This window comes from Mirounga leonina, unplaced genomic scaffold, assembly GCF_011800145.1.
Source record: "Mirounga leonina isolate KUSES-001 unplaced genomic scaffold, KU_Mleo_1.0 Mir_195, whole genome shotgun sequence".
Lineage (NCBI taxonomy): Eukaryota > Metazoa > Chordata > Mammalia > Carnivora > Phocidae > Mirounga > Mirounga leonina.
This window is the reverse complement of record NW_023270490.1, coordinates 9334894-9360440: the sequence shown is the minus strand read 5'-3', so window position 1 is coordinate 9360440 and position 25547 is coordinate 9334894. Positions and strand designations below refer to the sequence as shown.

At 47.3% G+C, this 25547-nt stretch overlaps 1 protein-coding gene across 1 annotated transcript in view; it reads right to left on the bottom strand.

Moving 5' to 3' along the window:
- Positions 1–25547, bottom strand: part of PHACTR3 (phosphatase and actin regulator 3) — a 205201-nt gene that overhangs the window by 54340 nt on the left and 125314 nt on the right. The window contains exons 5-7 of the mRNA XM_035025495.1: positions 21744–21956; positions 16529–16703; positions 15564–15811 (exon numbers count right to left, since the gene is read on the bottom strand). Coding sequence (XP_034881386.1) covers positions 15564–15811; positions 16529–16703; positions 21744–21956 — 636 coding nt within the window. The remainder of the gene's footprint in view (positions 1–15563; positions 15812–16528; positions 16704–21743; positions 21957–25547) is intronic.

Here is a 25547-nt window from a genome sequence, read left to right as displayed (position 1 = left end):
ACCCTCTTATCACTCCCATTCTACAGATGGTGTATCTGAGGCCCAGAGAGGTTAAGGGAGTCATCCAAGGTCACAGAGCTAGAAGGGATACATCCTGGCAGGTAGAGAGATTGCAACCCCTACAAAGTCTGTGCACGTAGTAAATCCAGCGGGGAAGGTGCATCTGAATGCACAGCCAGCTCTCAACCACGAAATTCCTGATGCTCCAGACTGAGTATCTAGGATGGTGCTAGGAGGTGCTTAGGTCACGAGAATGGAGCCCCTGTGATGGGATTTGAGCCCTTCTTAAACAGACTCAAGTCATCTTGTTCCTCCCTCTGTCCCTCCACCCCTGAGGACGCAGCAAGGAAATGGCCACCTGCTAACCAGGAAGGGGGCCCTCACTAGACCGTACATCTGCTGGCACCTTGACCTTGGCCCTGCCAGCCTCCAGAACTTGAGGAATAAATATCTGTTGTTTAAGCCACGGAGTCTATGGTATCTCGTCACAGCAGCCCAAACAGAATCAGACACCCCACGTGGGGAGAGCGGGGGCACCTGCCCCATCCCAACATGAACATCCTGGCTCTGCAAGTCTGCCGTGGTGAATACCCGGGGCAGAGACTATCGGCACGAAGGGACAAGTGGCTCAGGTTGCTGAGGACGCTCTGGGACAGGTGCTCTCCCACACTGGTAACTCCTTCTCCTGCAGCCCTGCTTGCTGTGAAGCCCCTCTGTCCTTTGCTATCCCCCTCCCCATCATCCAGCAATCTCCCGAGCACCTGCTATGTGCCATCCACTGGGCCAGTGCAGGGACAGTGGACAAGTTAGACAGATGTGGCGCCTGAGTTCAAGATAGGAGAAAAGAGGAAAAACAAATTTCTTGACAGATTTTTAAGCTTGAATCTTGGGGTGGCAACAGCATAAAAACTGTTCCTTGTAAAATTCACCTGTGTGTGAGCAAAATGTGCTTTCCAGGTCGGCATACAAGGAACCTGGAAGTCACCACCCTATTCTAACACCAAGTAAAAAGCTGAACAGACTCAAAATTGCCACCCCCTCTTGGATCCGAAAGAGGAGGAGGACACAGGGCCAACCACCACTCTGAAGAATGGAGATGGACAGGTGAACACTGAGTCACGGGTTCCAGAGCAGAGACTCATGGGCAGAAGCCTCCATGGGAACCAGCGCCAGGGCAGGAAAACCTGAATGGTAATTGAGGACTTGCTGGAGGCTCAGGTGGACAAGTCCGAGAGTTAGAAACTACAAAGTCACAGGGTCCCCCACTGTACTGGGGGTTTTACCACCAGGAGCCCGACCAGGTTCCCACAGTGAACGTCAGAAAAAGAATCCGCTTCTGCTTCCCTCCAGCTGGGGAAAGGGGAGGAAGCGATCTGAAATACCCCAGAACCTTCTGTTCTCCTTAACAAGGTCTCCCTCTGGGGAAACTAGTTCATCAGAGCCTAACCCGCTGGGGTATCATCAGAACTACGTGACCTGGCAGAAGGGAGACACCCGACTCCAGCCCACAACAGCCCTCCGGTCCCACCTGAGGTGGAAAATAAAACCGAGAAACACTTGTGAGGTTCACAGTCCAGAGGCACGGCTCACGGACACAGTGAGACCCGGTCGCAGGCTACAGAACACGCCCCCTCCGCGTTACCAAAGCCCTATTTACAGCAACTCCTTTTCCCCAAGGCGTCAAGTCCAGCTATCAGGAAAACATTACAAGGCATCCCAAAAGGCAAAATCAACCAGGTATGGCAGGGATGTTGGAATCATCAGCAATTTAAAACAACCCTGATTAACATGCTAAGGGCACTAATGGATAAACTAGACAGCACACAAGACCAGATGAGTAGCGTGAGCAGAGAGATGGAAATTCTATGAAAGAAGAACATAGAATGCTAGAGATAAAAAACTGTAACAGAAACAAAGAATGCCTTTGATGGGCTTATTAGTAGAATGGACACAGTAAAGGAAAGAATCTCCGAGCTTGAGGAGATCTCAACAGAAACTTTAAAAACCAAAAAGCAGAGGAAAAAACCCCTAAAACAAGATAACAGACTATCCAAGGATTGACTGACAATTACAAAAGAAGTAGCATTCACATAATTGGCATACCAGAAGAAGAAAGAGGAAGGAACAGAAGAAATCTTTAAAATAATAATGTCAGAGAATTTCTTCAAATTAATGTCAAACACCAAACCACAGATCCAGGAATCCCAGAGAATACCAAGCAGGGTATATGCCAAAAAGAAACAAAACAAAACAAAAACTATGCTTTGGCATAACATCTTCAAACCACAGAAAGTCAAAAATAAAAACATTCTGTAAGAAGTCAGAAGTAAAAACATCTACAGAAAAATGAAGAAAAGATTTCTACCCAGCTTCTCAGAAACCATGCAAGCAAGAGAATGAAATGAAATATTTAAAGTGTTTAGATAAAAAACCCACCAACCCAGAATTTTATAGAAAGTGAGAAATTATCCTTCAAAAGTGAAGGAGATGCAAAGACTTACTAAGACAAACAAAGATCAAGGGGATTTGTTGCCAATAGACCTGTCTTCCATGAGATGTTAAAAGAAGTTTTTAGGGAAGGAAAACAGTGAGACCAGAAACTTAGATCTGCATAAAGAAAGGGAGACCATCAAGAGGAAATAGGTAAAGGTGACAGAAAAACTCTTATTTTTCTTATTCTTAATTTATCTAACATAATAGTTTATTCAGAATAATACCAACTATGTATTCAAGTACATATACTTATGTATATATCAAACATATTATATTTTTATGCTTATGTATATACCTTATGTGTATATATGTGCTTTTATGTAAGTGAAAGGAGGGTCAGCAATGATACAAAAGACAGAGGAAGGAATCAGGATGATCTTGTTACTATAAGGTACTCATGCTACCTGTGAAGTGGTCTAGCATTATTTAAAAATGGAGTTGGATTATATGTATATTATATAAAATATATAAACTGAAGGGCAACCATGAAGAAAAAGTGTAACTGCTATGTAAAGAAAGGAGAGAAAATGAAATTATATAAAATTCTGAATTAAAACCACAAAAGGTAGGGATTGCTGTGAAGATGGCAGAGTAGGAGGACCCTAAACTCACCTCATTCATGGATACAACTAGATAATATTCACATCAGTGTAAAGAGCCCAGAAAATCCAAAGACTGGCAGAACAAACTCCTCCACTAAATGTAGAGAAGGCCCAGAGTAGGGAGAGAAACAGACTATCACAGCAGCGAGCCTGCACAGGGAAGGTGATTTCCCCATAACCTCTGGCTTTGAAAACCAGAGGATTGAATTTCTTGAGTTCTTACAACCAGTGGGTCTCAAAACCTGGAATTTTAAAAATCACGAGGCAGGAGAAAACTGAGTCCCAGCCCTTAACGGGACAGGACATCAAACAGTCCATGGAGATAGAGCATAGAAGCCTCCTGGGGCATACCAGAGGGAGTGTTATTTACTCATGTCAGAGCATGTTCTAGAGGGACAGAGATTGCAGGGGGACTCCTCCAGGAGCAAAGGAACTGGCAGGAGCCACCTCCCTCCCCTGCCCCACAGCATAAGAACACTGCCAGCTGTGAGAACCAGCACAGCACCGATACTCACTTTCTAACTTGCTTACCCACGCCCTGTCCCTGCCATGCTTCAGTGGATCCATGCCCCCCAGCCAAGCCTGCCTCAGCCCCAGTGCTGCAGGTCCCTTCCTCCAGAAGACCAAAGCAAACCTTGCTAACACTGCATCTCACCCTGCTTGCTTTGTGGATCCACACCCTCCCATATGCTCTTGGCCAGAGACCATCCAAAATGGTGCCACAAGCCTGGCAGTGCCTAGGCAGCCCTAGCAGGGACCAGTACCACTCCAAATAGACTCCTGCCCCAGGCAGAGGGAAAGATAACCACACACACCAGTCACACTGCAGACCCCCAACAGTGGGCTCGGGGTAGACATCTGGTCTGACTACAGGCCCTGCCCACCAAAAAAAGCATCTCAGGGGACAACACAGGGAAAGCACCCTGCAGTTTGGTGTTACCGCATCTCTGGCAAATGCCTGGTTTGACTCAACTCAAGCCCAAGGAGGCCCCAGACTGGCCCACTAATACCACAGGTATCAAACACTGCCCATAGCAAGCCAAGAGAATCACTGCAAATGACTGGACTGAGGAAAAAGTGGCTCAGCCACAAGAGCAGGGTGCAATGCAACACACATAGGAGACACCACTGAGGTATTAGGTTCTGGTGAACAGGGGACACTGCATTTCAGGGCACTACAGGACCTCTTCTTCATAAGGCCACTATGTTCAAGAGCAGTAGACAAAAAAAAGGGAGTTAGACAAAATGAGGACACAAAGGAATACATCCCAAATGAAAGAACAGGACAAAACCACAACAAAGAGACCTAAGTGAAATGGATGTAAGTATTATCCCTGGATAGAGAATTTAAAGTAATGATCATAAAGACACTCCCTAAACTTGAGAAAAGAGTGGAGGATCTCAGTGAAACCCTTAACAAAGAGATAAAAAAGAACCAATCAGAGATGAACACAAAAAATGAAATTAAAAATACACTAGATGGAATAAATAGCAGGCTAAGGGAAGCAGAAGAACAAATCAGCAGCCTGGATGACAGAGTAATGGAAAGTAATCAAACTTAGCAGGTGAGGGAAAAAAATTTTTTGCAAAATGAGAATAGACTCAGGGAACTCAGTGACACTATCAAGCATAGTAACATTCATATTATAGAGATCCCTGAAGGAGAGAGAGAAAAGTGAGCAGAAAATTTATTTGAAGAAATAATAGCTGAAAACTGACATAATCTGGGGAAGGAAACAGATATCCAGATCCAGGAGGCACAAAGATCCCCCAACAAAATCAACACAAGGAGGACGACACCAAGACACACAGTAATGAAAATGACAAAAAGTAGAGATAGAGAATTTTAAAACAGCGAAAGAAGACAGTTACATACAAGGGGAAAGCCCATAAGGCTAACTGCTGATTTTTCAGTAGAAACTTTGTAGGCCAGCATGGAATTGCATGCTATATTCAAAATGCTGAAAGGGGAAAATCTGAAGCCAAGAATATCCAGCAAGGCTATCATTCAGAATAAGAAGGAGAGATAGAGAGTTTCCCAGATGAACAAAGGTTAAAGGAATTTGTCACTGCTAAACCAGGCCTACAAGAAATGTTAAAGGGGACTCTGAGTGGAAAGGAAAGACCATAAGGAAAGTAGGAAGCACAAAAGCAGTAAAAACATCTGTAAAAATGAGTCAAGGGACTCACAAAATAAAAGGATGTTAAGTATGACACCATATACTTAAGACATGGCAGGAAAAAGAGTAAAGAATGGATTTAAAGTTAAGTGACCATCAACTTAATATAGTCTGCTATATGCAGAAGAGGTTATATACAAACTTAATGTAACCACAAATCAAAAACAAGTAATAGATATGCAAACAATGAAGAGAAATGAATCCAAGTATATCACTAAAGAAAGCCAAATAATCATGAGAAAAGAAAGGAAGAGGTAGGAACTATAAAAACACCCATAAAACAAGTAACAAAATGGAAATACATACTATCAATAATTATATTGAATATAAGTGGACTACATGCTCCAATCAGAAGACCTAGAGTGACAGAATGGATTTAAAAAAAAAAAATCTATATGCTGCCTACAAGAAACTCATTTCAGCCCTAAAGACATCTGCAGATTGAAAGTGAAGGGATGGAGAGACATTTATCATGCAGGATGTGATAAGAAAGCTGGGGTAGCAATACTTTTATCAGAGAAAATAGACTTTAAAACAAAGACTGTAACAAGAGATGAAGAAAAACTCTATATAATCATAAAGGGGACAATCCAACAAGAAGATAGGACAACTGTAAATATTTATGCACTCAACATAGGAGCACCCCAATATATAAAACAGCTAACAACAAACATAAAGAAACTAATTGATAATACAATAATAATAGGGGGCTTTAACACCCCACTTACATTAATGGACAGAGCAGCCAAATGGAAAATCAACAAGGAAACAATGACTTCGAATGACACACTGAACCATATGGATTTAACAGATATATTCAGAACATTCCATGCTAAAACAGCAGAAAACACATTCTTTTCAAGTTCACATGGGACATTCTCCAGAATAGATCACATATTAGGGCCACAAAACAAGTCTCAACAAACTCAAAAAGACTGAAGTCATACCATTCATCTTTTCTGACCACAATGCTATGAAACTAGAAGTCAATCAGAAGAGAAAGTCTGGAAAGAGCTAAAATACATTTAAGTAAAATAACATGCTACTAAAGAATGACTGGGTTAACTAGGAAATAAAAGAAGAAATTAAAAAGGACATGGAAACAAATCAAAATGAAAACACAACAATCCAAAATCTTTGGGATGCAGTGAAGTTCTAAGAGGGAAGTTTATAGCAATAAACTGTACCTCAAGAAGAAAAATGTTAAACAACCTAAGTTTACACATAAATGAGCTAGAAAAAGAACAAAACCCAAAACCAGTAGAAGGAAGGAAATAATAAAGATTAGAGCAGAAATAAATGATACAGAAACTAAAAAAAAAAAAAACAACAACAACAATAGAATTGATCAATGAAACCAGGAGCTGGTTCTTTGAAAAGATCGACAAAATTGCTAAGCCTCTAGCCAGACTCATTAAAAAAAAAGAGGACTCAAAATCAGAAATGACAGAGGAGAAATAACTGGTAACACAGAAATACAAAGGACTAAAAAAAAAAATTATGAAAAATTATACACCAACAAATTGGACAGACTAGAAGAAATGGATAAATTCCTAGGAACATATAACCTACTAAAACTGAATCAGAAAGAAATAGAAAATTTGAACAGATTACCAGCAAGGACATTGAATCAGTAATCAAAATACTCCCAAAAAACAAAAGTTCGGAACCAGATGGTCTCATAGGGGAATTCTACCATACATTTAAAGAAGAGTTAATACACATTCTTCTCAAACTACTCCAGAAAATAGAAGTGGAGGAAAGCTTCCAAATTCTTCCTAGGAGACCAGCATTACCGTGATACCAAAACCAGATAAAGACACTACAAAAAGAGAACTACAGGCTAATATCGCTGATGAACATAGATGCAAAAATCTTCAACAAAATATCAGCTAACCGAATCCAACAATACATTTAAAAAATCATTCACCATTTGAAAAAGCACAAATCCATTCATGATTAAAAAAAAAAAAAAAGCCAAAACCCTCAACAGGAGTGCCTGGGTGGCTCAGTCAGTTAAGTGTCCAACTCTTGATTTTGGCTCAGGGTTGTGAGATTGAGCCCCACGTTGGGCTCCACACTCAGCACAGAGTCTGTCCTTCTCCCTCTGCTCGTCCCACCACTCATGTGCTCACTCTCAAATAAGTAAATAAATCTCAGGAAAAAAAAAAAAAAAAAACCCTAATCCCTCAACAAAGTTTAGAGGGAACATACCTCAACATAATAAAGGCCTTAAACAAAAAACCCACAGTGAACACTCTATGGAGAGAAACTGAGCGCTTTTCCCCTAAGGTCAGGAAGAAGACAGGGATGTCCACTCTCACCACTTTATTCAACATAGTACTGTAAGTCCTAGCCACAGCAATCAGACAACAAAAAGAAATAAAAGGCATCCAAATTGGTAAAGAAGAAGTACAACTTTCACTATTTGCAGATGACATGATACTGTATAAAGAAAACTCTAAAGACTCCATAAAAAACTACTGGAACTGATAAATGAATTCATTAAGGTCAGAGAATATAAAATCAATGTACAGGAATCTGTTGCAATTCTATACACTAACAATAATGTAGCAGAAAAATTTTTTTTAAAAATACCATTTACAATTACACCAAAGATAATACCTAGGAATAAACCTAACCAAGGAGGTGAAAGCCCTGTATTCCAAAAACTAGAAATCACTGATGAAAGAAATTGAAGATGACAAAAATAAATGGAAAGACATTCCATGCTCATGGATTGGAAGAACAAATATTGTTAAAATGTCCATACTACCCAAAGCAATCTACAGAGTTAACATAATCCCTATCAAAATACCAACAGCATTTTTCACAGAACCAGAACTGTCCTAAAGTTTGTATGGAACCACAAAAGACCCCGAATAGCCAAAGCAATCTTGAAAAAGAAAAATGAAGCTGGATGCATCACAATTCCAGATTTCAAGATATATTACAAAGAGGTAGTAATCAAAACAGTATGGGACTGGTACAGAAATAGACACACAAATCAGTGGAACAGAAAAGAAAACCCAGAAATAAACCCACAATTATATGGTCAATCTTTGACAAGGGAGGCAAGAATATACAATGGGAAAAAGAGTCCCTTCAACAAATGGTGTTGGGAAAACTGGACAGCTACATGCAAAAGAATGAAACTGGACCACTTTCTTACACCATACACAAAATAAACTCAAAATGGATTAGGGACCTAAATGTGAGATCTAAAAGCATAGAAATTCTAGAAGAGAGCACAGGCACTAATTTCTCTGACATCGGCCATACCAACATTTTTCTAGATAGGTCTCCTAAGGCAAGAGAAACAAAAGCAAAAATAAACTATTAGGACTACGTCAAAATAAAAAGCTTCTGCACAGCAAAGGGAACAACCAACAAAAAGTAAAAGACAGCATACTGAATGGGAGAAAATATTTGCAAATGACATACCTTATAAAAGATTAGTATCTAAAATATATACTTATACAACCCAACACCAAAAAAGCAATCCAATAAAAAAAAAAAGAAGACACAGACATTTTTTCCAAAAAAGACATAAAGATGGCCAACAGACACATGAAAAGATGCTCAACATCACTCATCATCAGGGAAATGCAAATCAAAACCACTAGGAGATTTCACCTCACACCTGTCAGAATGGCTAAAATCAAAAAACAAAATATAATTGTTGGTGAAGATGTGGAGAAAAAGGAACCCTTGTGCACTGTTGGTGGGAATGCAAACTGTTGCAGCCACTGTGGAAGACCCTATGGAAGGTCCTCAAAAAATTGAAAATAGAGCTACCATATGATCCAGTAATCGCACTACAGAGTATTTACCCAAAGAATACAAAAATACTATATTTGAAAGGATACATGCAACCTCATGTTACTGCACCTTTATTTGCAATAACCAAACTATGGAAGCAGCTCAATGTCCAGCAATAGATGAGTAAAGAAGAAGTGGTGTACATATACAATATATATTATTCAGCCATAAACAAAGAATGAAATCTTACCATCTGCAACAAAATGGATAGAGCTAGGGGGTATAATGTTAAGTGAAATAAGTCAGAAAAAGACAAATATCATATGATTTCACTCATGTGTGGAATTTAAGAAACAAAATAAACGAACAAAGGAAAGAAAAGAGACAAAGCAAGAAACAGACTTTTAACTATAGAGAACAAACCGATGGTTACCAGCAGGGAGGTGGATGGGGAGGTGGGTAAAGCAGGTGATGGAGATTAAGGAGTGCATTTGTGGTGATGAGAACCCAGTGATGTCTGGAAGTGTTGAATCACTATATTGTATACCTGAAACTAATATAACACTATATATTAACTATATTGGAATTAAAATGATATAAAACAATAAAACCACAAATGGTAGAAGAACAAAGAACAAGGGCAATAAATAGAAAACAGTAACAAATATGGTAGATATTAATCCAACTATGTCAACGGCCTAAATACACCAATTACAAGGCAGAGATTGTCAGAGTGGATCAAAAACTAAGACTCAACTCTATGTTGTCTAGAGAAACTACTATATAAAGACACAGAGATTAAGAGTAAATGGATGGAGAGAAATATACCATGATAATACGAATCAAAAGAAAATAGGAGTAACTACATTAATTTTAGAAGAGCAGATTTCAAAGCAAGGAAGGTTGTCAGGGATAAGAAGGGCATGCCATATGATAAAGGGACCAATTCTCAAAGAAGGCATAACAGTTCTTAACAAGTATGCACCTAACAACAGCATGTCAAACTATTTGACTAAAACAGAACTGCAAGGAGGGGTAGACTAACACACTATCATAACTGAGACTCCAACACCCTTATCTGAGAAGTGGGCAGATCCAGGAATGGAAAATCAGTAAGGACTTGGTTGAACCCCACAGTACCGACGACCAACTGGGTATAACTGATACCCATAGACGACTTCATCCAGCAAGAGCAGAATACACATTGTTCTCAAGGTCACATGGAACATTCACCAAAATACACCACATTCTGGGCCATAAAACAAACCCTCACAAATTTAAAAGAATACAAATCATGTAATGTCTGCTCTCAGAAAACAATGCAGTTAAACCAGTAATCAGTAACAGAACGGCAACTGGAAAATCCCAATATATATGGAGGTTGAATAATAACGCTTCTAAACAATACATGAGTCAAAAAAGAGATCTCAACAGAAATTTTAAAATATTTTGAACTAAATGAAAATGAAAACACAACTTATAAAAATTTCTGGGATGTGGTAAAAGCAGAGCTTAGAGGGAAATTTATAGCACTGAATGCATGGATTAGAAAAGAAGATCTGAAATCAGTAATTTAAATTTCTACCTTAGGAAACTAGAAAAAGAAGAACAAATTAAATCCATAGTAAGGAGGAGGAGAGAAATAAGCAGAAATCTGTGATATTCAAAATAATAAATCAATAGAGAAAAGTCAATGAAACCAAAAGCCGGTTCCTTGAAAAGATCAATAAAATTGATTAGCCTCCAGCCAAGATAACTAAGAAAAAAAGAGGCCACAGGTTACTAATATCAGAAATGAAAGAAAGAACATCATTACAGATCCCACAGACATTAAGAGAATAAAGAAATACTACAAATCACTCCATTCCCACAAATTGCATGACCTGGAGGAAATGGACTAATTCCTTGAAAGATACAATCTGTCCAAAATCACAAGAATAAACAGATGATCTGAACAGGCCTGTATCTATTAAATAAATTGAATCAATAATTAATAACCTTCCAAACAGAAAGCACTAGGCTAAGATGAGTTTACTGGTGAAATCTGTTGAAATTTTAAGGAAATTATACCAATTCTGTGCAATCTCTTGCAGAGGACAGAAGCTGAGGATAGGATGCTAACTCATTCTGAGGCCAGCATTACCCTAATAAAACCAAAGACGTTACAGGAAGAAAAAACACTACAGACCAGTATCTCTCATGAACACAGATGCAAAAATCCTCAATAATATATTAGGAACAATTATTTAAGCTGTTAAATAAATTTTAGGGACCCCTGGGTGGCTCAGTTGGTTAAGCGGCTGACCCTTGATCTCAGTTCAGGTCTTGATCTCAGGGTCATGAGTTCAAGCCCATGCTGGGTGTGGAACCTACTTAAAAAAAACAAAAGTTTAAAAATGCTAAATTGTTAAATTTTAAATGTTTATGCTAAATTAAATTTAAATGAAACACAAAAATTCTAAATTAATTTTAATTAGAAAATTAGCTAGAACTGGACAGTCACATGTTAAAAAAAAAAAAAAGAACCTTGACACAGACCATATAACCTTCACAGAATAGGTCACACACCTAAATGTAAAATTCCAAGCTATAAAACTCTTAGAGGATAACATGAGAAAACCTAAGTGAACTTGAATATGGTGATGTCCTTTTAGATACATTGCCCAAAGCACAATCCACGACAAAAATAATCAATAAGCTAGACTCCATTAGAAACTTCTGCTCTGTGAAAGACAATGTCAAGAGAATAAGACAGGACACAGATTGGGAGAAATATCTGCAAAAGTTACATCTGATAAAGGACTGTCATCCAGTCTTAAACTCACCCTAAGAAAACAGATAACCTGATAAGAAATGAGTCCAAAACCTTGACATCCCACCAAAGAAGATACAGAGGTAGCAAGTGAGCATATAGAGAGATGCTCCACATCACAGGTCTTCAGGGAAATGCAAATTAGAACAGTGAGTTAGCACCACGCAGCTCCGAGAAGGGCCAAAATCCACAGCACTGATGACACGAGACGCGGGCGAGGATGTGGAGCAGCAAGAGTTCATTCATGCCGCCGGGAATGCAAAATGGCGCAGCCACTTTAGAAGACAGCTTGATGGTTTCTTACAAATCTAAACATAGTATGACCATACCAATCGAGCAATCTCACTCCTTGGTATTTACCCAAAGGAGGTGAAAATCATGTCCACACGAAAAACTGCACATGGATCTTTATATCAGCTTTATTCATAATTGCCAAAACTTGGAAGGAACTAAGAGATGTCCTTCAGTAGGGGATGGATAAACCGTGGTCCATCCAGACAATGGAATATTACTCAGCACTAAAAAGACATGAGCTATCAAGCCCTGAAGACATGGAGGAAAACTTAACTGCACATTACTAAGTGAAAGAAGCCCATCTGGAAAGGATACACACTATATGATTCCAACTATATGACATTCTTGAAAAGTAAAACTATAGACAATAAAAAGATCAGTGGTTGCGGGGGTAGGAGGGATGAACGGGGAGCACGGAGGATTTTGGGAGCAGTGAATGAATAATATCATGATACACACAAGTCATTGTACATTTGTCTAAACCCACAGAAGGCACAACATCAAGAGTGAACCCTTTGGGGGATAAGGGGTCAGTGTAAGTTTATCATCTGTAACAAAGGCATCACTCTGATGAGCGATGCTGGTATCAGGGAGGCCATGCAGGTGCGGGGCTGCGGATGCACATGGAAGTCTCTGCAACTTTCTCTAATTTTCCTGTGAACCTACAACTGCTTTTAAAAAATTAAATCTTAAAAATTCACCTTTGACGAGCCTGAGAACGTTCTTGGTGTCCTGTTTTTACCCAGCACCGATTGCACACACCTGGGAAGGTACCTGTGCACGCTGCAGGCGGGCACAAAGCATCACACGTGCTCTGTCACACTCTTTCTGTGCTGACCAAGACATTTTATTTGCTCTGCACAGAAATCCAACTGTCAGACTCAGAGTACAACAGATATATTTTTCACTACAACTAGTCAAGTAGGATAGCCTTCCAGCTAATTCACAAGGTAACCTGCCTTGGATGAGGCCACCACCAGCTCTTAGAAATGAAATTCTAACATTGATGCATAGGATGCCACCTCATTAGAGAATTCAGGGTGACACATCTTTGGACTGTTCACATGGGACAGGACAATGCCCGCAAAACTTCTTGAACCCAAGAGAAGCAAATAGCTGATTCTTGTCACTATCATCCTACCAGGCAAAGCAGAATACATTCATGGGCCTTTCCCACTGTGAGTAACAGTCCTTCTAAAAGTAACACTTCTAGACTTTTTCTAGAACCAAAATAGAATTTTTTTTCCTCTAAGTGATTTATCTGAGAGGTTCTTAACTTGGAGAGAATCACGAACACATAGGAGAATGTGTAAAAGCAAGGAAACCACTTTCCACGCTGGATTTCCATGCTTTGGGAACCCCATATCAGGCACCTGGGAGGAGCACCCAGAGGCTCAATTTGCAGAAGACTGGGATCTCGAGATATTCCTGATGGTGTGTGCAACAAGCCCAGCCCACAGCAGGATGTTCTTAGGGTTGAACATGAGGCCTTGATCATGAACCCAGAACACTGGCATGCATGGAGGAGGGGACCGAGGAGAGGATGCTCTGCTCAGGGTTTGCAAATGCAGTTAAGAGCAGCACATTCCCAGGCAGCTTGGCTGTGAGCCTGTGCACATTAGCAACAGTGTTTCTAGGAGTTCTACCCTCCCTGCTCCCATCAGACCACAGTGGCTCAGGGAGGAGCATGTTATGCCATCGGAAGTGGCTGGAGAAGGTGGAATGGTGACCCCAAAAGAAACGTGTACCCTATATCTGTGAATGCGATCTTATTTGGGAAAAAGATGCAATAGGTTTTTCAAGATGTAATTAAGGATATCAAAATGAGGAGATTCATCCAAGATTATCCAGATGGGCCCTAAATCCAATGACTAGTGTCCCTGTAAGAAAAGGAGAGGGCATGTCTGTCTACGGCCATAGCACCCTGGACATGCTCTAGCTCGCCTGATCTTGGTAGCTAAGCGGGATGGGGCCTGGTTAGTACTTGGATGGGAGGGAGGGAGAGGGCCCAGGGAGCAGAGGAGAAAGGAATGTGACCACAGTGACAGAGACTGGAGGAAGCAGCTGCCAAGCCCAGGAGAGCCTGGAGCCGCCAGCAGCCGAAGAGGCAGACAAGATCCACCCCTAGAGCTGGAGGGAGCATGGTCCAGGGGGGTAGAGGCTAGAGGTGCTGCTAAACACCCTCCAAGGCACAGGGCAGCCCTCCCCCCAGAGAATCACCAGCATCACTGGTGCTGAGCTTGGGCGCACCTGCACCAGCCTGGCATCCTCGTTTTCACCCACCATTCTCAGACATCTCCCGCATGACCCCATCCCTCAGAGGCTGACGGGTGTTCAAGGAAGAGAGTTCTGGGGCTGGGTAAGCTTGGGAAAGTCCACAGGCTGCAGGCTCCTCTGACATGCCCAGAGCCCCTCGGCCAATGGCTAGCTCCAAGTTTCTGGTTCAGTGATCAAAGTCAGCCTCTTCCCACCACAGAACGCTGGTGCTCCTCACACACCAAGGCACCCACCCCTAGAACTGCCTCACTGGCCAGGGCGGAAAAGGCTCAGAAGTATGCAAGGGGACAGGAAGGCTGACAGCCAGAGTGGCTGTCTAACCCTGAGCTCGGTCCACCTGGTCACGGTGGCTGATGCTCACATCCCTTCAGGACCAGCCAGGACCAAGGTCAACATCAGCCCCTTCCCCATTTGCCACGCGACACCCAAGAAGCAGCTTGCTGGGCTGGGTCCCTGGGGCCTCCACCCAGAGCTCTCTGCCCACGGTGGTGACAGCCAGCATGAGACTGAGCCCCCCGCAAGGAGCCGGCACTCAGCCCAGCCTGCATGGCCTGCACCCTCCCCGGGCTCGCTTGGCCTGGCCTGCACCTCCTCTCCCTTCACCACGGGCCCCTGCGATGCTCTAACTCCCTGAGCCTGAGTCCTCAAGGCAGGACAGAGCAGTTACTCTGACCTCCGGAGCAGACCGTGAGGACAGGCCTGGAGCTGGGCTTCTGATGGCCTTGGGAACGCGCGTTCCCACACAAGCAGACGCTGCGCCAGGGATGGCCGCCGACTCCTTCTCCCCTCCTCCTTCACCTCATCTCGCTTTCCTGGCGGCAATTTTTGCTCTATTTTCCAGACACTGGACCTCCGAGTACCACCCGTAGGACTTTCTGCCGTGTCTTCCTAAGCAGCGACGCTCTCAAAGTTACTCACGGAGCCTCTTTTAGGTGTTTTCAAAAACACACGCAAATCAACATGCAGTTACCAAAATAAAACAGGTTCACTCAGCATGTCCCAGTCCCAGCCCAGGGCCCATCGGCAGGCACCCCTGCTCATCCTCAGAGGTGCAGGCCCTCGCCCTGTCCCTCCTCCGCACCACCCGGGCGGAGCACCGCCTCCTCGGGGCCCCGCACCCCGCAGGCTCCGGCCTCTCCTCACCAGAGATGATGGAGTCGTTCAGCGCCTCTTCATCCTGATACACCAGCAGGTCGTCCTTGAGTTCCGAATTCACGATCAAGTTCTCCTTGTTCTCCTCAGACCCTTTGGTGGCGGTGCGCTTGCTCTCCGCGACCCCATCGAAGCTCCAGGCCTCCTCCCTCTCCTTGCCCCGCTCCACGCTGGACGTTCTCGACAGGCGGACGTCCACCCGCTTCTTGGGGGACGCTTTACTGTCCCTTCCTTGAAAACTGAATCAGAAGACAGTCTGGGTTACGCGCGGTCCGCCTCCCCGCAGGACCCAGCAAAACCGGCCTGGGGGCTTGCGAGGATGCTGCAAAGATGGTCCCCAAATGCGTGCGGCGCCCAGCTTCAGTCCTGAACGCGCAGGACGAGCAGCCCCAGACGGCGCACGCTTGGTCCCGGAGAGCGCGGGCCTGTGCGTGGGAAGCCGGCCGCGCTCCGCACCGTAGGGGCGCGGCTCCGGGACTCCCCGGAACCGGGACTCCCCGGAACCGGGAAGGGCACTGCGCTCGCGCGGTGCTTCTGCCAAGCCCTATGTGCGCCCCGTTAGCTGGCTGCTTTGCCCTCCAGCGATCACTTCTCTTTCTCTGTGGGCACGTGAGGTCTAAGATAAAAGAGTAAGCTTCAGGAACAGGCTTTGTCCTCCTGCTAACGAAGACTCAAAGTCTTCAGGGTCTGGGACAGCGTGACAGCTACTTCTCTTCCACGGGCGCTCGATTCCCCCGGGAGAAACGCAGGCACTCAGTGACCAGGCTCCCACCCGCGGACGTCCTCTCCCAGAATGTGGCAGCCAAGACCAGAGCCCGGTGCGAAGTAAAAAAGTGGGGCTCTTGTCCAAAAATTAACAATTTCAGGACAGTGACAGCAGGACTACCCAGGGTACACACAAGGCTGATGGGGGTTCGGGCACACGGGTCTCCTTCCTGGCAGGGAGAGGGCCTCACCTGTCCTGGAGATGCTTGGTGGCCAGTGCCCTGTGCAGCTCCTCAATGACACGGCTGGGGGGCAGTGGCCGGTGGACAGTGGTGAGATGTGGAGACCCCGTGGGCGTGGAAAGCTGTCCTCGGAGGGGAGGGTCAGCACTCTTCCCGCCAGGGCCCTGGAAGAGCGCAGGCTGGCCTGGAGCGTGAGAGGGACCAACGAGAATGTAAGTCTCTGGGGGCAGGGAGGAAGGACTCTGCAAAAGACAGAAGCCCGAGAGCAGAGGACACAGCCCCCTGGCCGGGGGACCCTCACACCTGTTCCAGATGTGCCAGGTCCCCCGCCCCCGGAGCCAGAGACAGGGCTCACCTCTGTCCAGCTCCATCCACGGGCCCTCTGGCCTCCAGCCCTGGGAGCTGAGCTCCATAGGCCCCCTGCAAGGTCTCAGGCACAGAATGCCCTCCTTCCTGATGCTCTGCTACAGATTTGGCTTCCCAAGCCACACTTCCTATTGTGGAAACAAGCACAATCCCCCCAGCTCTGCAAGGTCTGCAGGGGTCACTCAGCCTGGACCACCGTGGTCCCTGCTTCTCCACATCTCCTCCAACCCTCTCCCTGTACCTCACCCAATGGGAGCTTTCAGGAAGGCGAGCCTCTCCCCTCCTCCTCAGCACGGCATCTGGGCTCCTGGCCCGGGCCCTGTAGGCTGCCCTGCTCGGCACTCTGGCTTCATCTCTTCCACTTTCCCCACCAAGCTCTCTTGGCTCTAGGACAGGAGGATCTTTCCAATCCTTGAGGGAACCACACACTCTACTCTGAGCTTTTGCACAGGCTGTTCCCTTTGCCTGGAATGCTTTTCCCCTCCCCTGTCTGTACCAATCTCACTTCCTCAGGGAGACCTTCTGTGAATCCCCACCCTTGTGCAGAGCCCACCATACCTGCCCATAAGACTCAGGGCAGCCCTGACACCCCTTTCCTCCCACTTGGAATGAATTACTTCATCGGGTCCGCTCTTGTCACCCAACTGTGCACCTCTGGGCAGGGCCTGTGTCTGCTGTATCCCCAGGCCTGGCACTTGATGAGTGTGCAACAGACATCCATTTACATGAAATGAGTCTGAAGACTCAGAAGAGATTTGCTCAAGTCCATCCTAAGAAGGTGAGGCTTCTCTCCCTAACAGATACTTCCTGAATGTTCACTCCAAGTCCTGCACGGCGTCCGGTGCTCAGGGAGGCAGAAAGCATGAGTTTGCTCATTACACATATCTGGCCTCCAGTCTCCATCTGCTACTTACCAGCAGGAAGACCCCCCCTAGGCAAGTCCCCTGAACGCTTGAAGCCTCAGCCTTCTTATCTGTAAAATGGGCCAAGAGCTCCCTGACAGGGCCAGCAGGAGCCCAGCTGCTGGGGTGGGCCTGGCACCTACAACACTTTCACACACAGACTCGCTCCCAAACATGTCTCCGCAGAGGCAGCCTCCAGGCTCCCCCAATTTGTTTGACCGGGTACAAATAAATTAACTCCCTTTTTAGCCTCAACAGGGGGAGGGACACACACACAGATCTAAACCACTCCCTAAAAGACAAAGCCTTTCTGATGTAATCCTAGAATGTGGACAGTGTCAATAAAAAACAAACAACAACACACCACACCACATACACACAACTAGAAGAAAAACTAAGTCTCATTGAAACAGGTGATTTCTCTTTCTTCACAAGCACCTGCTTCTGTGGGCATAGCCAGGTAACACCAAACAGCCCAGGCCTTGCCCTCGATGGGCCTCGAGGCCAGCTGGATGGAGTCAGGAGAGGAAAAGCAGACAGAAAGCCAACACAAGAATTTTAGGGAGAGCTGAGCCAGGCAGGTGGGCTGAGCACACCTGGGATGGGGAGCAGGTGGGCTGGGCTACGGAGCTCAGGCGAGGCTTCTCAGCAGAAGGGCCATCTGATCTGACACCCAGGGGATGAGACGGTACCAGCCATAGGCAGGGCAGAGTAGGTGAGGGCTCCATCCGAGCATGGCCCCCAGAACCATCCCAGTTCTCTACACTCTGCCAGCTCCGCCCCTCCTAGGGCAGCCCCTGCTCATCATAGGGACCACCTCCCGGGCATGTGATGCTCTGCCATTGCCTGGAATCCTCCCTCTACACTTGCTAGGAAGGCATCACCAGCCCAGGGAAACGGAGGTGACCTGGCTTGCCTGGGCTCACTCAGCCTGGACTCTAAGTGCTTCCCACATGCCGCTCCGCTGAGCACTTTCCCTGGCCCGCCTCGTCCAGCCTGGCCCGCCTCGTCCAGCTTGCCTAGGGCACCTCTTACCGCTCCCATGTCTCAGATGAGGAACCAGGCTCCAAAGCCAACTCCAAGTTATGCCTCCAGGGTGTGGCAGGGGCTGGGATTGGAACACCTCTAAGTGTAGTTGGCAGAGGCCGCAGGACCCCCTTACAGAGGGGCGACTGTCCCCCAGCTGGGCAGGGGCAGCTTTGCCCTGAGGGGGTTAACTCACACGGGTCCTGGGTCCAGGCAGGTGAGACACAGGTGAGTCAATGAACCTCATGCAGTTCATACAAACAGGGGGCGAGGGTTCCAGCAAACACAAAAGCACTAGCTCACCTTAATGGGCTGGTGGGACTCAGGGGGCTGCCAGATAGGAAGACTTTTCAAGAAGAGCCAAAAATTTGGATTACAGGTAAAAGTTACATGTTTGACACATGTTAATATTTAACACATGTATTTGAAGGTTTAAAATGTTGGCAACCCATTAAAACAAATTAAACACCATTCAGACCCAGCAAGGCAAGTCTGTGAGTGGGCCTGGGGGCGGGGGGACGGGTCCCTGACCTCTGGTGGAGGCTGGGGGGCACTGTCGCAGACAAGAAAGAGCCCCGTGGGGACTCCGCTAGTACATGCTGTCCCCCTGGGTCCCAGTTAAGCCCAGGTAAGGGGCCTTTGTCCTCTGCTGCCACCTAGCGCTCACATGCTAAAGCAAACATTTCCCCCAAAAGAGAAGGAAAAAGAGGGAGAATGGAGAAAATGAAGACAAAGGTACCAAAATGGGGTCTCAGCCGTTAAAAAGAGATCCAGACCGAAACCACCCTCCCGTGCTCTCCCTTATCCTAATCCAGTCCCCAGATTAGCGCCCCTGATGTTCTGGAGCTCCTTGGAAGGAGAGGGCGGAAGTCAGAGGCACTGAATATGAGGCCCTCAGGACCCAGAAGTTTGGCTGTGAGAACAGGCAGAGGAGTCACAGTAGGGGAACACGTGCAGCCTGAGGCCTGATCCATCCCAAGCACAGCAGAGGCAGGACTGGGCTGCTGAGTTACCCAGGGACCAGAACAAATTATGTGTGAGACAGAAGAAAACGTGGTGGAGGCTGCCTGATCAGATGGATTTCCAATTGTTTCAGGTCCCCATGGATGGAGAAGAAAATTATCCGAAGACAGTAACAAGATGCAGGACAGCATGATTCTGCTCAAAACTTTTATCTGTGGGGCCCTGTCCCTGGCACACTGCAGGCTTGGACTCCTTCCCAGAGATGTAGAAACAGGCAGGCCGGGCTCAGAACACGCATCTGCTCCTTCAATCGCAGCCACACACACCCCCTGAGCACCTGCTATATGCCAGGTGGGGTCTTAGGCTGGTGTCTGGGATCTGGTGGGGTCTGGCGGGGTCCTTGCCTGATGTCACCAAGTCCCACCAACTGGGTAGCTCAGAACAACAGGACTTCATTCTCTCACGGCTGTTGAGGCCAGAAGTCTGAAACCCAGGTGTCAGCAGGGCTGGAGCCTTCTGAGGGCTGAGAGAGAAAGATGCCAGGCCTCCCTCCAGCTCCTGGTGACCCCTGGCACACCCTGGCTTGCAGACAGGTCACTCCAATCTGTCTCCACCTCCGCATCATCTTCTGTGTCCTTTTGGGTCTCTTGTAAGGACATTCTCATTGGATTTAGGGCCCACACAAAGGCAGGATGATTTCATCTTGTTCCTGATGTAATTATGTCTGCAAAGACCCTTTGCCAAAGAAGGCCACATTCTGAGGTGCCGGGTAGATGTGAATTTTGAGGGGACATGTTCAACCCACTGGGCAAGGTGAAGTGATGTGGCAAACACCAGAAGGCAAGACGCATGTTGCTATGGGGTTGCAGTTGGGGTTGGGGACAGCTCCCCTCAAGGAGGGACAGCGAGGCCCAGGCACTGACCAGGTGAAGCACGGGGAAGAATATTGTAGCAGGAAGAGCAGCGGGAGGGTAATAGCCTCAAACCCAGAACTAGGGTCGAGTCTCATTAGCTGTGGGACCTGGGACATGTTGCTTGGAGGCCCCCGAGCCTCTGTCTCTTTAACTGTGAATTGGGCTCACATCCCCACCCCACCCCCGAGAGAGGCTGGCCCACACATTAGGAACACGTGGTGTGTACTCGGGCCTCCTTGTGGCCCAGCAAGTGGGACGGAGCAGCATGGCGGGTGGAGGTCAAAGCTGCTCAGGTCTGCCATCTACATCCTCTCCATGCCCGCTGCCCTCAGAGGCAACAGGTGAGGATTTGCATTTCAGAACAGTCACCGTAAGAACGTAATGGCCTGCTTTCCCCCTGAGACTAGCCGTGTCTCCTGTTTCTGCCCGTGATGGGACAAGAAATGCCCAAACTCCAAAGGTGAATGTTCCGACTTCCTGGGATTATTCAGCCAGTGTGGCCAAAGCTACAAGTGGATGCTTTTTGGGGCCTCCCCCCAGCTGTGCTCCCCTCTCTGATCACCACCCTATAGGCCAGAGTTTATCTCTGGCTCTGCCTTACAGGATGGAGCTCACTGGGGAAACACAGTGAAACAGAGATGAGCAGAGACTGCGAGAGCGAGAGATGGAAGGAGAGGTGGGGACAGAGTAGGGAAGGAAGGGGAGAGGGAGAAAGAATAGGAAACAGAAGGACACCCAAACATCCAGACACATAGATAGACAGACAAAATCCTCATCCTGGGGGCTGGCTGCATCTTCCGCATTCAGGTTCTAGAAGACACTTTTGATTCCTGCCAACAGAGTGCCCCATTTGCTCAAGGGAGCCCGAGGGGTCTGCTCCTGACAACCAGAGCTCCCTGCTAAGAACTGCTCTCCTGTCTCACGTTTTGCTCCCCTGGACCTGCCCAGAACCCTGATCACAAAAGCCAAGGGTGAGAACCAGCCCGTGGTGGGCACCCCACCAGGCTGAAGGTATGCATGAATGAATGGAAGGATGTGTACATGCGGACCCACCTGTGACGTTTTTCGTGGTTTTGGAGCCTGCCTTGGGCGGTGGGGTGGGCAACAGCGGGGGGCTGGGGAGCTGGCCCACGGATCTCTCCAGGGGTCTGGGAGGACTGTCCAGGGAGTCAGACCCAGCTAAGGCTTGAGAGGGTTCGTCAGTGGTCGGCGGGAGGTTGCCGGCGGCATCTGCTTCTTCACCTCTGGATGCGGACGGCATCTTGGCTGGTTCAAAGGCAAAACAGAGCATTCACAAGCCATTCTTCCTCTGGCTGGGGTGGACGGGAGCGAGGACAGTAAGGCAGCTTGGGCTGGGTGGGATTGTGAACAGGAACAGGGTACAGAGGGGATGTTTCAAATACAGACCTGACTTCTTGTGAGTTCAGAGGTCAGTGGAACTGCCAGAAGTAGACAGGGGGAGGAGGGGGAAGAGGAAGAGGAGGGGGAAATGGGGGAGGAGGGGGAAGTGGGGGAGGAGGGGAAGGGACAGGAAGGGGAGGAGGGGAGAGGGAGAAAGGAACTTCAAGAGAACAGATAATTCTGTCCCTTTTCCCACTCAACAGGTGGTGCCAAAGTTCCTGCTCCCGCCTGACCTGGGGATGGTGGCCATCACAGGTTTTGGAATGAGACCTGCCCAGGCTCCCATCAGCCCCTGCACCGTGATCCTGGTAAATTACTAAAACCCCGGTGCCTCCATTTACCCACATGTGACATCTGACAAACACCAACAGTCCCTCAAGGGATTGTTGCAAGGTTTAAACGGGAAGTAACAAAAAGATGAGTAACTCAGCAGCTATTAACTTACAAGTCTGGTTTTCCACAGCCCTGGCCCCTGACAAGGAGGTCCCAGCAGGTGGTACGGGGAGGCAGGGAGGTCCAGCTTTGAGGAAGGGTCAGCCTGCCCAGAGCCCCGTGCCCGTCCCCTCTCCTTCCTGCTGCTCCCTGAGCAACATTCCCGAGCCTGTCTGCCCCTCGGCCTTCTCCCAGTCCATGAACACTCCCTTTTCACTTCTCCCTTCATCCGGCCCAAGTTCTACTGGTCAGCACTGCACCACCTATCCCACTGACTCCCCCAAGTCCTCTGCCTCACTTCCTTTCCATTTAGCTCCGTGGTGAGGCCTCTGCCCCCCAGTTCCGGGCCCATGAGTGCTGCAGGAGAAAGATGATGGAGGAACCCCGGTGTCCGCCCCCTCAGGACTGCCACAGTCGGGCTCAGCTCTGCCTCAGACTCCTGCCTCCAGCTCCTCACCTCAGACTCCCAGGGGGCCTCACCTCCAGGGGAAACTGAGGCCTTCAGACAGGGGTGGGGGCACTCTTCTTGGATGCCTGACTCAAACACAACAGTCCCTGAAACCCCAGATCCTGATACAGGATCCCCATGCCCACCCAGGATCCCAGCACTCCCTGCCTTCTCAGAGCGTGCCCCAGGTGCCCGGCACGGTGCCTGCTATACATCTCAGCTTATTTTTTAAGACCAGCTGTGGAGGAAGATACAAACACTCATCAGGAACAGCTTGGTAGAGCTGGTCCTAAAGTCACAGCGTGGGTGGGATTCATCCATCAGGAAGGGTTCGGGAGGGTCTGATGGGCAGGGCGCTGTCCGCGGTGCTGAAAGCATGGTGCTGGCCCCATCCCTGCCCTTCGAGAGCTTCCAAAGAAACTTCAGAAGTGGACACTGCACATTCCACGGATCCCATGTTATTACCACTTCTGTCCTTTTACTATCCATGGCTGACTCCACGGCTGGGACACTCTCGTGGCACAACATGGACAGGCCAGTTCCTCCCGCTGGGCCCTGGAGGTCTGGACAAAGTGAGCAGTGTATGACCTAGACTCCACAGGTTCCCTTGGCTGTGCTGCCAAGGAAAAGGCTAACAGGGAAACTGAGCAGCCCAGGTCAGGGTCCCCACACCTGCATCGGCCAGGGCAGGTCCCCTTGATCTGTCTCAGTTGTCCTCAGTCTCTCTCAACACGTTCCTCTTCAGCTTCCAGACACCTGTTCCCTGGTTCCCTCCCGTGACATTGGCCACACTTGCCCAGCCTCTCACCAGCTCCATGTGGGCTGCCCAGGACCCAGCCCTCAGTCCACGGTTCCAACTCTCCCATCCAATCCTCTGGCTTCAGAATCAATCCCATCTTTCTGTCAACCCTTGACCTTCCCTCCAAGCTCCAGACTCGTACATTATCAGCCATGGTGACATCTCCATCTGGAGGTCAGAAAGGCAAAATGAAACATTCCCAAACCCATCTCTTGATTTCCCAGGGGAAAGCCCTCCCAGTCTTCTCCTCCCTCACTCTCACCCATTCACATCCATCCACCCATCTTGCAAATGTCCTGGCACAATTACGGGGTCCAGGCCACCTTCCAGGAGCCACAGACAAGTCACTAAACCAGACAGATCCTTCACCAGGCTTCCTACGCAGCTCACCAGCTGTGCAGCCACACTGGATACCCAGTGCCTTGCCCCTTGTATATAATTCATGATAAATCCTGTGTGATCTACTTCCAAAATATTTCCCAGCCATGTCCACTTTTCCTCCATGTGCAAGCTTCCATGGCCTCTAGGCTCCTCCCCTGTCACACCCCCTGCCCCAAATCCATCCTCAAAACCAGGGGTTGGGAAACTTTTTCTATAAAGGGTTTTGCAGGGCAGAGTGTCTCTGTTGGTACAGCAAAGTCCAGAAGGCTGGCCAATTCAAACGGCTAAACTCCCCTGTCTGTATCCAAAGTGGATATGTGCCACCAACAGAACTTTCTGAGATGCTGGACAGATTTCCTCCCTGTCCATTTCAGTAGGCCACCAGCCATGTGTGGCCAATGAGCAACTGACAAGTGGCCAGTGTGACTGGAAAGCTGAATTTTTATTTCATTTAGTTTTAATTAATTTAAGTAGCCATGCTGCTAGTGAGTACCAAGCTGAACAGGGCAGCTGCAGACTTCTGGGAGGGAGTCAATAGTCACAGCCCATACCCCCTCAATCAGAGAGAGACTGCAGGGTAAGCTTCTAACAGTTCCATGGAAATCCTCTCTTCCACCAGCCCAAGGTGGAATGCAGGTCCTCTACCTCTGCTCTGCGCTCCAGGGCCTAACACACCAGCAGATCTCACTAAAACCCCCTCCAACATCTTCCCACGAAACTCATCCAAGCTCATCACACATGGACCCCTATATGTCCCTGACCTGTCTGGGACATCTTTTTCAGCCTATATCTCCCTCTACAGCTCATGTGAGTGTGTAGCTACCATTATAGTTTGGAATCTTGTTGAAATTAGAACATTAACATCCAGGGCGCCTGGGTGCCTCAGTCATTAAGCGTCTGCCTTCGGCTCAGGTCATGATCCCAGGGTCCTGGGATCGAGCCCCGCATCAGGCTCCCTGCTCGGCGGGAAGCCTGCTTCTCCCTCTCCCACTCCCCCTGCTTGTGTTCCCTCTCTCGCTGTCTCTCTGTCAAATAAATAAAATCTTAAAAAAAAAAAAACATTAACATCCATTAAAGTCTTAAGTGCTAGATCAGAAAAAAAAAATGGAGAACACAATGTCAGTTTTCCAAGTTCCCCACATTTGGGATCCTCCCTTCGGGAGGGGGGTGCTGTTCATGCACTCCCATGACCAGCAGAGGCCGCTTCTCACCAACTGAACTCTCAGCCAAGACTCCTGTGTCATCCTACAAACCTCAGCGTAGGGCTCAGTGGATGAACAGAAGTGACTGAAGCTGAGCCAAGTTTGTACATCCATGACTTACTAGCACATTGTACGAAACATTCTGCTGACATGCTTCTGTGTGGCCCCACGTACTTCCTTAGGCAGGGGCTGAT